Source organism: Lactuca sativa, chromosome 3, assembly GCF_002870075.4.
Source record: "Lactuca sativa cultivar Salinas chromosome 3, Lsat_Salinas_v11, whole genome shotgun sequence".
Classification (NCBI taxonomy): domain Eukaryota; kingdom Viridiplantae; phylum Streptophyta; class Magnoliopsida; order Asterales; family Asteraceae; genus Lactuca; species Lactuca sativa.
The window spans coordinates 88,211,910-88,224,065 of NC_056625.2; the positions used below are offsets into that span (position 1 = coordinate 88,211,910).

General features: G+C 33.4%; 1 protein-coding gene across 1 annotated transcript; it reads right to left on the minus strand.

The window, feature by feature from the left end:
* Nucleotides 1–10,551: 10,551 nt before the first annotated feature.
* LOC111911358 (uncharacterized) lies at nt 10,552–11,688 on the minus strand. The gene is made up of 4 exons (XM_023907148.1): nt 11,541–11,688; nt 11,250–11,468; nt 11,048–11,166; nt 10,552–10,950 (listed from the first exon to the last, which is right to left on the minus strand). Exons 1-4 carry the CDS (start codon nt 11,686–11,688, stop codon nt 10,552–10,554), a joined length of 885 nt encoding a protein of 294 aa, XP_023762916.1.
* Nucleotides 11,689–12,156: the final 468 nt, after the last annotated feature.

Consider the following 12,156-nt stretch of genomic DNA (forward strand, 5'->3'; position numbering starts at 1 on the left):
GTTCGTGAACAGGGCAAGGCTCGATTGTACTCATGCAATTTCTAAATCATGTTTTCCACATTGTAGTCTGATTTAATTGAATATTTAACAAATAAAAATGAAAATTTTGGTTTGAAAATTCGGACGTAACAATTATACTCAACATCATTAACAATTTTTATGCATATAGATCCTTTTTATTTTCTTAAATTAAATTTGTATGTATTATTCAAGATATATCACCCAGTGTTGTAAAACTCACCGAGTTAGCCGATTACTGCTCCGAGTACTCGCTACTCGGCCCCTTACTGAGGGGAGTTACAGAATCCCGAGTACTCGTCGATCGGCCCTTTTACTTAACAGAGTAGTGTTGTAAAACACAGTCAACTCGGTGATTAATATGTTTAATATACTTAATTATTTATTATTGAACACACACACGTGATTATTACCATATATATATATATATATATATATATATATATATATATATATATATATATATATATATCTTAAATCTTTAGTAATTATTAACGAAGTGAGGCCATTATGTGTTTTTTAACTTTTGTGTATTCACATGTATCTAATTTTGTTATATATTTCAATCAACTTATGATTTTAATTTATAATTTCGACATATATAAATTCCCTGAAAATATTTCTACATGAATTACCGAATCTGAGTACTCCTTGAGTACTCCCGAGTACTCCTGGGTAATCACTACTCGGTAGTCGGTCGAACAGGTACCGAGTAACGAGTTCTGCAACCTTGATATCACCTATGTGTACTATTATTTAATATGAAATTTACTTATGACGTTGTTAAAATTGAAACTAAGGTTACAAATAACAATAACTTAGATAATATCTGTAAGTCCCTAAAATGCCCGTGTATTAATCAGATCCGTTTGATGGTGCGGATTCCCAATCAAACGGATGATGTCAGATCAAATAGAAGAGAAGAAGAAGAAGAATAATATGAATCTCTATATGAATTGATTAGAATTAAAGTTCCAGATACAAAAGATTCACACACACAAAGTGCTCTCTAGTTTCTCTCTTTTCTCGTTCATCAATCCGTTCCTCATACCCTAACACCTATATTTATACAAGGGGAACATGGGCTTGGTGGACATGGGCCGTAAATGGGTTTACAGCCGTAAACTCAACCGTAAACCCCACCTGACCGTAAACTAGACTGAAAGCTCATAAAATATTACATAAAAATATAATTGCCCAGAAAAGCAAAGTATAAACCGTATTTTGACCCAACAATCTCCCCATTGGTTTATAGCTTTCTTTTCTTAATTGACCCAACAAGCTCCCCCTAAAAAGTAGCTGGCTCTTCTTGTCAATCTTCAATGGGAGCTTGGCTTCAGCTTTAACCTTCGATTTCTTCATAGCATCAGGATGAACATATGAATCTTCAATGAATGACTTCATCTTGAGCACTTGAGGTTTTCTTCAGAATTTGGCATTGAACGCACATTGGGTGAGGATGCTTGATGTACTGATTCTTGAAAGATAGTGCTTTCAGCTTGAGAATCTACAGAGAGAACATCAGAGAGAACAAATCTTCTAGATCACTTCAGCAGGTACAACGATAGCAGCAGACTGATTGAGGAGGCTTCAATGCAATCCGTCACATAATCTTCAATTTCTGCTTCACCTTTCTTCTAGGGTTGAAGGATTGAATGTTGAAAGAATAATCTTCATTTCTTGCTCCTTCGAATGATAATTCTCCGATGCTCACGGACGAAGCCTTGGCTTAGAAATTTTCGACACAATCTCCATGAGTCTTATCTATACCTGAAACCACTTTTCAAGACAAAACAAAACTAAAAGAAAACTTAGCACAAAAACAAAAATATTTTTGGATTTTTGATTTTCTTGAACAAGAAATAAAACATAAATAACACTATTTTTAGATTTTTTTTTTAATTTTTAATTCTCCCCTAATATTTAAATTAGAAGAAAACTATGAACAAACTTAACAAAAATAGAATGATATCTAACTTTAAGAATGATTTGGGATCAAAGTTTTTAGACATCCTTTATCTGCTTGTCGGTACCTTCTATCTTCACGCCTTTGTCTGGTCAATCGCCAGTATTGTGGTCCACTTAAACACGAAACATTTGTGACAAGATTTGGACAATTTACCAATGACATGATACATGCATATATCTAATTATAACTTTATTATCATGATTGGCCCTAATTCTTAAATAGATTTTTCTTATGACCATTTAACTGACTACAACCAGGGATATTGTTGTCCACCTAAATCGAGCAGCGAGATCTACAGACAATCTGTATGTGTTCAATTTTAATTGTACTAGAATGTGTTTCCCGCTTCCTGATATGCCCCTGCCATCAACGACTTCCAGAGTACTCCTTACATCTGGTGAGCAGAAAATCATTAGGAGAGAGGATAGATTTAGATTACTATTACTTATTGTTTTAGAGGGATTGAGAAGTAGAAGGTTGCATATGCTGTGTACCAGGTCGGATTGTTAGTCACGCAAAGGAGACAACATATGGCTAACAGATAAGAAGAATTTCATAGATATAATATGCAGAGAAATAGAGTTGCATATGTTACAGTCCAGGTCGGATCTCCCGATCACGCAGAGGAGGCAACATATGACTAACATACAGAAAGAAAGAATTTTTTTTTCTACAGACCTAATTCATTGGAATTTACCAGTCGCCCCATCCAACCGGAATTAAGGACAGAATCCACACATCGAGGAAAAGTGAATCCATAGTTCTAGATACGGGTTATTTAATGTGACCGGTAGATTCCCATGTATATCTCCCTGCTCAACCTATCCGAGCATCGTGAAGTCAGGCTAAACGGATCTAATTAGGTCAAAGTTTGTCAAGTCCTTGAATTCATTAAGTTCAACTCTCCCTAGTCAACTCCATTTTAAATCTTCCGTGCCTACTAGTGCATCAAACACAGAGCCTAGACAATTCAAATTCAGCCCCTTACACAGATTCAAATTGCCTGTTATCACATGATTATATCACTTCCCAAGACATCTCCTGCAAGCACATTCCATTAACACCATATTTTTGATTTTTTGATTTTCTAATGTTTTTGGATTTTTTTTAAATTAAAATTTTCTAATTTTTGTTTTGTTTTTATTTCTCCCCCTAAATTTGTGCATATGAGAGAAACGAAAGTAAATGTGCAAATTTAAACTATCCTAAAACAAAAATTAGTCTTTAAAGTGAATCAACTTAAGAAAAGTTCAGGAGTATAGAGAAGAAAACGCAAACCGTAATTCACCGATTGAATCTGCATTCAGAAGGTCTAAGAACAGCAAGCATAATCTCAAAACAGATCCGAAAATTCTTCATGTCATTAAGCACTAACCCCATTTGTGATCTCTTCCTTTCTTCCTTTCCCGCAAAAGGACACATACTCTTAACAAAGGTCTGAATGTTGTACAGTTGAGAGATGTCCCCAATCATATGCCAGGAGCAGCCACTACCAACAAACCGAAGTCTGATGATATGCCTCCATAGCTGCTCCGATACAGAGCGGGATTAGTTGGTCTTTGGAACCCAGTCCATTTTGAAACTGGGTCGACCTTTTTCATCCTTGCACGATACTCTCTCCCATGACATATCCTTCTTATCACAAACAGAAGACGATGAAATATTAGAGTCATTAGAAGATTTGGGAGTTTTCCCCTTTGGTACGCATCTATATTCGGGTTTAACCCATTTCTTGTTCGATCCGATGGGTGCCGTGGCACTTGATTTGGAACTTGAAGCCGGCTGCCGAGATGGCTTTGACCTAACCAGTTTTGGCTTTACATGAGCATCTCTTGAACTAGAATTCTGGGCCATCATTCCCTTCTTGTTCTTGGGAGTAGGATTCTTGGCCTTGGGAGTTGGATGTTTGGCCTTCATGGCATTCCAGTCACCATTGTCTGAACGTGACCTGGAAGTGTTTCTTTTGAAGTATCTCCCACTTGGCACGTTTTGCCATCCTTGTGCGTAGTAGGGAACGTATGCGCGATTAGGACAATTTCTGGCAATGTGTCCAGGTGTTCCACAGTGAAAACATGTCTTTTTCTTCACTGTAAAGTTATTTCTTCCTGCCCCTGGTGCCGTATCCATGCCTTGTCTCTTGCTTTTCGCACAGTTACAACAGGCACTCTGTTTCACTGGAATTAGAGGCCTGTATTTCTCAACGGTAGGTTTGTTAGGAGTAACATAATTCGAAGCAACAGATTCTGAGTTCAAGGTGTCATTGGTTTGTTCAGTAGTGATCTCCTTGTTCTCATCTTTTACTACTTTACCTGCACATGAAGTAGAAACATTAGTATTTTCAATATTAATAACTCCTCCCGACATAAATCCAACTCGTTTTCCATATTGAAGATGTGCCTCCTTGACAATTTATTCCTTTGTCATAGGGATGGATGCGTAGTTATGATTGAAAGGTGGAGGAACACTTTCATACCCTAGACCCTTGTTTTGATTATCTTTGAATTTTAATTGGGTTTCAAATAAGGACTCGACTGTCTGACTTGACACAATATAATTTTTAAAACTAACATCTATTTTTCCACACTTAATTTTCAAAGTGTCAAGTTCTTCAGTTAAAGCAGCAAATTGTCTCTTAATATAGTCATAATTTTCACACTTGTTGCTATACTCTTCCTGAAGTTTCCTAAAGTCCTTGGTTTTTGCTTCTAATTCAGCCTTCAGGGGTTTCTGTCATTTCCTGAGTTGATATCCTTCATATCTCAGGTCCTCAACTTCTCTTTTTAATAAATCAATTTGTTCCCGATGAAATATAATCGTAGTTTCACAAACTGGTGTACATGAAACTTCACATGATTGAGAACATGAAACTTCATTGACCGGAAGGTTTACAGAAGTCTTTAAAGCGCCAAGCTCTTCAATTACATCAGCAATACTAAGACGACTGAGATCTTTTGTCTTCTTGATGACAACTACATTCATATCCCACGATCTTGGAAGTGAATTCAATAGCTTTTTGTTTATCTCAGATTTAGACAAGAAGATCCCAGTTATATTCATCTCAGTAGTAAGTGTAATAAATCGATGCAACTGAGTTTCGAGGGTTTCTCCAGGGATATAATCGAAAATGTTGAAATTTTGTCTTAACATCTCCTGGCGACTCTCTTTCATGTCTTTATTTCCCTCGTTGACCTTAAAAGCAATTAAAAAACACAACTAGAAGCCAAAATCAAACTTAAAAGTCAAACCCTTTGATTATAAACCTCAAAAGTCAACCTTAAAAGTTAAACTCAAAAGTGAAACTTGAAAAGTCAAACCGAAAAGCTAAATTTGAAAATTTAAAAGTTAAACAAAAAAGTCAAAGTTTAAAGTCAAAGGTCAAACTTGGAAGTCAAAGTCAAAATTTAAGGTCAAAAGTTAAAAAATAACAGTCAAAAATTAAAATATAATTTTATTTATTAATTTTAATTTAATTAATTTATATATTATTTATTTATTTATTTATTTAATTTTGGATAAAAAAAAGAATTTAAAATTAAAAGGAATTGAATTTTGGGTTAAAAGTGTCAAAAATGTGAAACTTGGTTGCAGCAGCGAAGCCTTTTGAATTAAGACGCGAAGGATTTGAACAAGTTGCTAATTGGTTGGGTTGGTAAGGTGCTGATGTAAGGAACCAGAGGTCGCGGGTTCGATCCTCTACAACCCCAAGATCCTCTACAACCCCAAATCTGTTCTCCCTTTTTTAATATGCGAAGGAAGATGCTGCTGCGAACTTCGGATCCATTGCAAGGCCGACAAGCGATGTGAGGACGAGGCCGTAAACCACCGAGGAACGAAAACCGAAGCTATAAACTCCGAGGCCACAAGCTCGGACTGTGAACCTCGGGCCGCAAACTCTGCAACACCCTCGCAGATTTCGACCAAAAACATCGATTTTTCGACTTTGAAGCTCTAAAGCTTGATCAAAAACCATTTTTTATGAAAAACACGAAGAACAAACCCCCCTTATTTTTCAGAGATCTATCCAAAAACGTAAAAATACTTCGAAAATAAGATCAAATTATGCCCCAAATCTGACAAAATTGACTGATACAACTTGGCTCTGATACCAATTGTAAGTCCCTAAAATGCCCGTGTATCAATCAGATCTGTTTGATGGTGCGGAATCCCAATAAACGGATGATGTCAGATCAAATAGAAGAGAAGAAGAAGAAGAATAATATGAATCTCTATATGAATTGATTAGAATTAAAGTTCCAGATACAAAAGATTCACACACACAAAATGCTCTCTAGTTTCTCTCTTTTCTCGTTCATCAATCCGTTCCTCACACCCTAACACCTATATTTATACAAGGGGAACATGGGCTTGGTGGACATGGGCCGTAAATGGGTTTACGGCCGTAAACTCAACCGTAAACCCCACCTGACCGTAAACTAGATTGAAAGCTCATAAAATATTACATAAAAATATAATTGCCCAAAAAAGCAAAGTATAAACCATATTTTGACCCAACAATATCTTGAATTGTGTATTTGGAAATCACTTTCTCAAATATGTAATTCAACTCTTATTCCTGCCGTTACGTGAATGCATATTCGTGGGATAATTCAAGAAATCAAATCAGATTTCAGGACCAATCTAATTTACAAGCACATAATACATTGTTTGTTAAGTGTTCTTCGTAATAGAGAAAATGCGAAGTGTCAGATTTTCGAGTATTAGATTGTAACCTTTGTATTGTATGTTACATCCCCTATTTTTCAGAACAAAAAAATCTTTTTCTTTACACTTTAAAATATTAATTGTCTTTTTTGCGGAAAATCTCTATTAAATACAACATTTTTATGAGATAACAATATTGTTTCAAAATATTAAGAGCACTACGAATGTCATAAGTCATATCCAACATAGGTTATAGAGTAAAGACACAAGGTACTTAATACTATTATAGGCATGTCTCTTATTTCACTCAACATTCTGTTAATTTCAAGTAGACTTAGTTCTATTACATGTGATGCATATAAATTGAGTGATTCAGGTTGGGAAACCTGTTGAGACACATAGGGTTTTCAATCCTATAATATTTTAATGATAAATAAGAATATTAATAATATTGCAATACAAAAATTTCGAAACAATATAGATATACAAACCCCATGTAAATATCTATAAGACACTCTGCCCATACATACCTAGTCCAACCAATTGTCACAAATCCTAGTTCAATGATTATCTGGAAGAATCAGTTTACCAGATGAATTGTTTGAGCAACTGATCGACTACACAACTAGATGATTCATTGGCAAGTGTAAGTCATTTAAAGGCAACCAATGTTTAGAGTATTTGATAAATGTGGTATTCCATTTTATCTACGTCCGTGGGTTATAAGTCCACACTAGCAATGTAATTCACAAGAATGTCTAGAATAATTAAGGGTTATCATCCTAATCTGATAGAAAAAGGAGGACCACTACACTCCGCTTTAATCTCACACTATTCCCCAGAATGAGATTATCTGATTAATCATCTTATTTTGAGTTAACCATCCTTTACAAATCGTAGTTTATAATTTAACAAGACTATAATAAAAGTAAACGACTTCCAATATAGTTCTTGATTTTGCAAAACTATCATTAAACAAGATATACAAATAGCACATAATACAGATACTTAATATCCATTTAAGCTTTTATGTAATAAATATTTTTATTTAAGATTATGCTCTTGAAAGTAACTATGCACTCACGTTGTTAAAGGTGGAAGACTTTTGGTTACATCTATGCTTCACCTATTACTTCAGTTTTCTCTTTTAAAAGACCGAGATATAAATATTATTATGTTTCATTTATCGTTTATATTATGCATGACTAAAATAATAATTTCTTAAATTCATCAATAAACCCAATAGAATACAGACTTAGAGTTGATAAGGAACGACCATGTAAAATCGTATCAGAGATAGAATTCGTTTGGCATACAAAGTACATTGTTTGGAAAATCCATTTTAAACACCTCCTAAATCTAGCCTAAACATCACTCCCATAAGTAGATCGATCAGTATAACGACTAGCATTAATGATAAATCTTATTTATAAGTTCATAATAACGACTACAACAATAAATATAAGCTACACTTAAGGCATTGTAAGTACAACTCAAATTACAGTTTGTTTAGCGGAAACTTGGAAACTTCGCGAGCAAAACTTCTTCATTGAAATTCTTTTAAAAATTCCAACACTTCATTAATGAATCTTTCTCCTGAAAAGATTCTTTTGGTGCTTCAATGCTCAGTTTACGTTACTAAAATTACAAAAAGAGAAGTCATATCACGAGGGACCGAAATGTTCGTGCGTGAGAGGATTAATTCCCAAAAGAGAATGGTGTAAGAAATGAGGAGGGCTAACCTACTATTTATAGGGGTGAAATGACACTATTCACCATTCACTGTTCACTCCCGATTTTTGTGAGAAGGGTGCTGGTTCGGACTCTGCTATTTTCTCGATATCTTCAGATAATTATAACTTCTTCATAGATACTTTGTTTTCGACGTTCTTTATGTCGCTGGTTTCCTATTGACGAGTACTACAACCCTCGTTTACATTGCTTTGGCTAACAAGTAACCCATCTCGGTTTCATATCATATGACACACACATTGGTGTACTAAGTCGAACGCGAACGTTGAAAAATCATAACTTCTTCGTATGAAGTCAAATTCTGACGTTCTTTATATTGACGTATTCGTATTCATGGCTACTACGACTTTCCTTTAGATCGTTTATCCTAAATACACTTTTATTTATATTTGTTATTTATAGCTTTTTGTTATGTTGTTAACTGTATTTTTATAAAAATATTACGTTGACATAATATTATATGTATAACGTATACAGTGTATTATATAAAAAGAACACTTTGTAAACATACACTATGTAATAATAATTTTCTTTTATTTATAAACTTTACTTCGTTAACAAAATAAAAAAGAATCTATCAACGATTGTCTAACAGAAAAATACGGCGTTACATTGTATTTCCATCTTCCTTATAAAGAAATAAGTTGACGGTTATAAGATAGTTAAAATCCAATTTGGCGTTAAAATGGTGGCTAAAAGATAGTTATTAAACATAATCAACTAATTACATCATCATGATGCCATAACCTTTTTTGGCGGGAAAATATATGTTCACACTTTTTATCATTCCGAATATGCACCATGCACCTTCAGTCTCAATAAGTAAATAAAACTCACGTTATCTTGATATTAATAATTAACTAAAATATGTTGACTAAAACAAAACATATAAACTATAAAGTGGATGAAACAATACCTAAATGTTTTCTCTGGATAATAATTATTGAACATTTGTCTATATATAGAGCAACATTTGTCAATAATCAACAATGATAAGTTGTGAATCACTTTTCCATGGAAGTCTTTCTCATTCTTATAAAACTCAACAATAGAAAAGAGTAAAATACTTCATTTAACCAAATATGGAAAGAGCCAAACACGATACATATAAAAGTAAAAAAAAAAATGAAATAAAAGCGTTCTACCGACTTAGCGAATGATAGGCTCTCTCAAGATGATGGATAAAAGAAATTTATTGCCGACTCACAGTTGCATATAATATATCACTATGAAAATGAAAGCACACTATGAGAGGAATATAATGTGAAATATAAGATTAATGGCTTCTTTATGTACACGTACACACGCATCTTAGTGGAATACTTTTGTGTCACTTTCTTGTTACTTCTTTCGTAGGTTTTACTTGCTGATTTAGTTTTTAAGTTTTTTTTAGGTTATTATATTTATCAAAATATCAAAAAAGAACTTGTAAATTAGTATTTAAAAAATTTATTTAGACTTAAAATTCAACGAACTTGTATAATTTTTTTAAATTCTTTAAAATATATCCTTTATGAGATATTGATATATTTGTGATTAGCCTATATTTTATGTTTACATTAATAATATAATGTTTTTATAGACTATATAATAACTAAAATAGACGTTACTTATTATTATTATTATTATTATTATTATTATTATTTTATAAATGAATGAGATAAATTTTTATCATACGCTCAAATTTCCTTTAGTAATAAATTTTCTAAGACTTTAGAACTTCTAGAAATCAATAATTTATTGACTTTTTACTAAAGTTCAGATTTTTAATACGAGATGCTTTGATAAAAATTTATTAAAATCATACAGCTTTTCTTAGATAGCTCACATGTGTGTTTAAACAATTTTTAGAACTACGAAAATGAATGTCGTAATCATAGTCTCAATTGTTTAGACCTATGCAGTTATAGCTATTGAAAATCAAATATCGGTCAAGGGTCGATATTCGATATATAGGTTATTGCGGTGGGATATCGACATTTTTATAATAATAATAATAATAATAATAATAATAATAATAATAATAATAATAATAATAATAAAACTACTTTACGTAAAACATATATAAATATAATAGCAACTAGAAAATTCAAAATGTGTTAATGTTTTAAAGATAATCTAATCAAAACATGATCTAACTGAAACATAATCTAATCGTAAGCCATGAAATCTTCCTCCGAGTCCACATCAACCAAGACATCCAATTGTTCATCAAGATCATTCACTTCAATTCTAATATCTTCATCAACATCATCTTTGTAGCGCTCTCTTTTGCTCCTAGTTGTTACCCCAACTTCTTCGTTTCTCCCCATTACCTCTTGCGTAGCTGACCAAAGAAGACCATCTCTACCATCAGCAAACTCTTGAAGCTCAACTTCTGTTGATATAACCCAATCATCATTTTCCTCTACGTTTCTCAATAAAATAGGATCCAAAGATCTGTTGGATTTTAACGAATTGCAGCGCCTTTGTAACCTTGTGTTGTATTGGATGAATACAAGGTCATTAAGTTTTTGCTGCAAGAGACAATTTCTTTTCTTTAAATGTAACTGCACATAAAGAATAAAGAATTACTTAGTGAAATAAATAAGTTAAATTTAATATTATTTATAAAAAGTACTAGGTAGAATTGTAGAAACCAATTACATTGTCAAATGCACTCCAATTGCGTTCACAAGGTGAAGCACTACATGTCTGACTAAGGACTGTGATATCAAATTTTTGGAGCAAAGGCGTGTCGATCCCATAAGTACGCCACCATATATCTACATTTTATAAATAAATGAAATGACCTTGTAAAAAATTATGGTATAAAAACATGTAAATATGTTAAAAATGTTTTACTTACATGGTGCAACTTTTGTCCTAGCCCTTATAGCAGCTGGAGATCCAAATTGCCCAACCGAATCAATGTATAGATTCAAGTCTTGCCTTAATTTATCATTGTCATCATTATCGGTCACTAGAGAATCTATAGCAGCATAAAATCCCGTCGCAATGTCTCTGTTCTTTCGTATCTCCCTTGAATTTTCCCCATGAAAAATGGCGGGATTCAGGTAACTTCCAGCTACCCATTCAATAAAGATTTGGAGATAAAATTTGGTAATTCTATTAAAATAATAAATATAATGTTTAATACCTGCATGTAACGGGTGGTGAAGTTGGTCGCTCCATCTTGCTTGAATCATAGCCCAAAGTCTAGTGATCATTATTTCATTAGGCGTGCCTGTCAGATTTTTCTTGATCTGCTCCTTGGCTCTGTCCGCTACATCATAGATGTAACCCATACTTGACTTTGTACGCTATCCCCAAATTCCTGTTTTGCAACTATTCGCTCAACTTTCTTTCCAATCGACTTCTTTGCAAAGTCACTTTTCTTCCATTCTTCAGGAACAAACAATACTTGAATATGATGTCAATTCTCGTGGATACTCTTAATTGTATAAAACTGGGTTGCAAACCTAGTTACACAAGACCTGTGCAACTCCTTGTTCTTCGTTAACTTCCTCATCAGATTAAGAATTCTTCCGTGGTTGTAAATGTAAACCACAATTGCTCTTGCATCAGCCCAAGTATTTTTTATCTTCGGTATTTTTTTCACCAATATCTCCTATCATGAGATTCACACAATGTGCTGCACACGGAGTCCAAAACAACTTGGGATGTTGCTCTTCTAAAATCTTTCCAGCGACTTTAAAGTTTGACCCATTGTCTGTAATGAACTATAAGAAAATAAGAAAAAGAATTTAATTAAT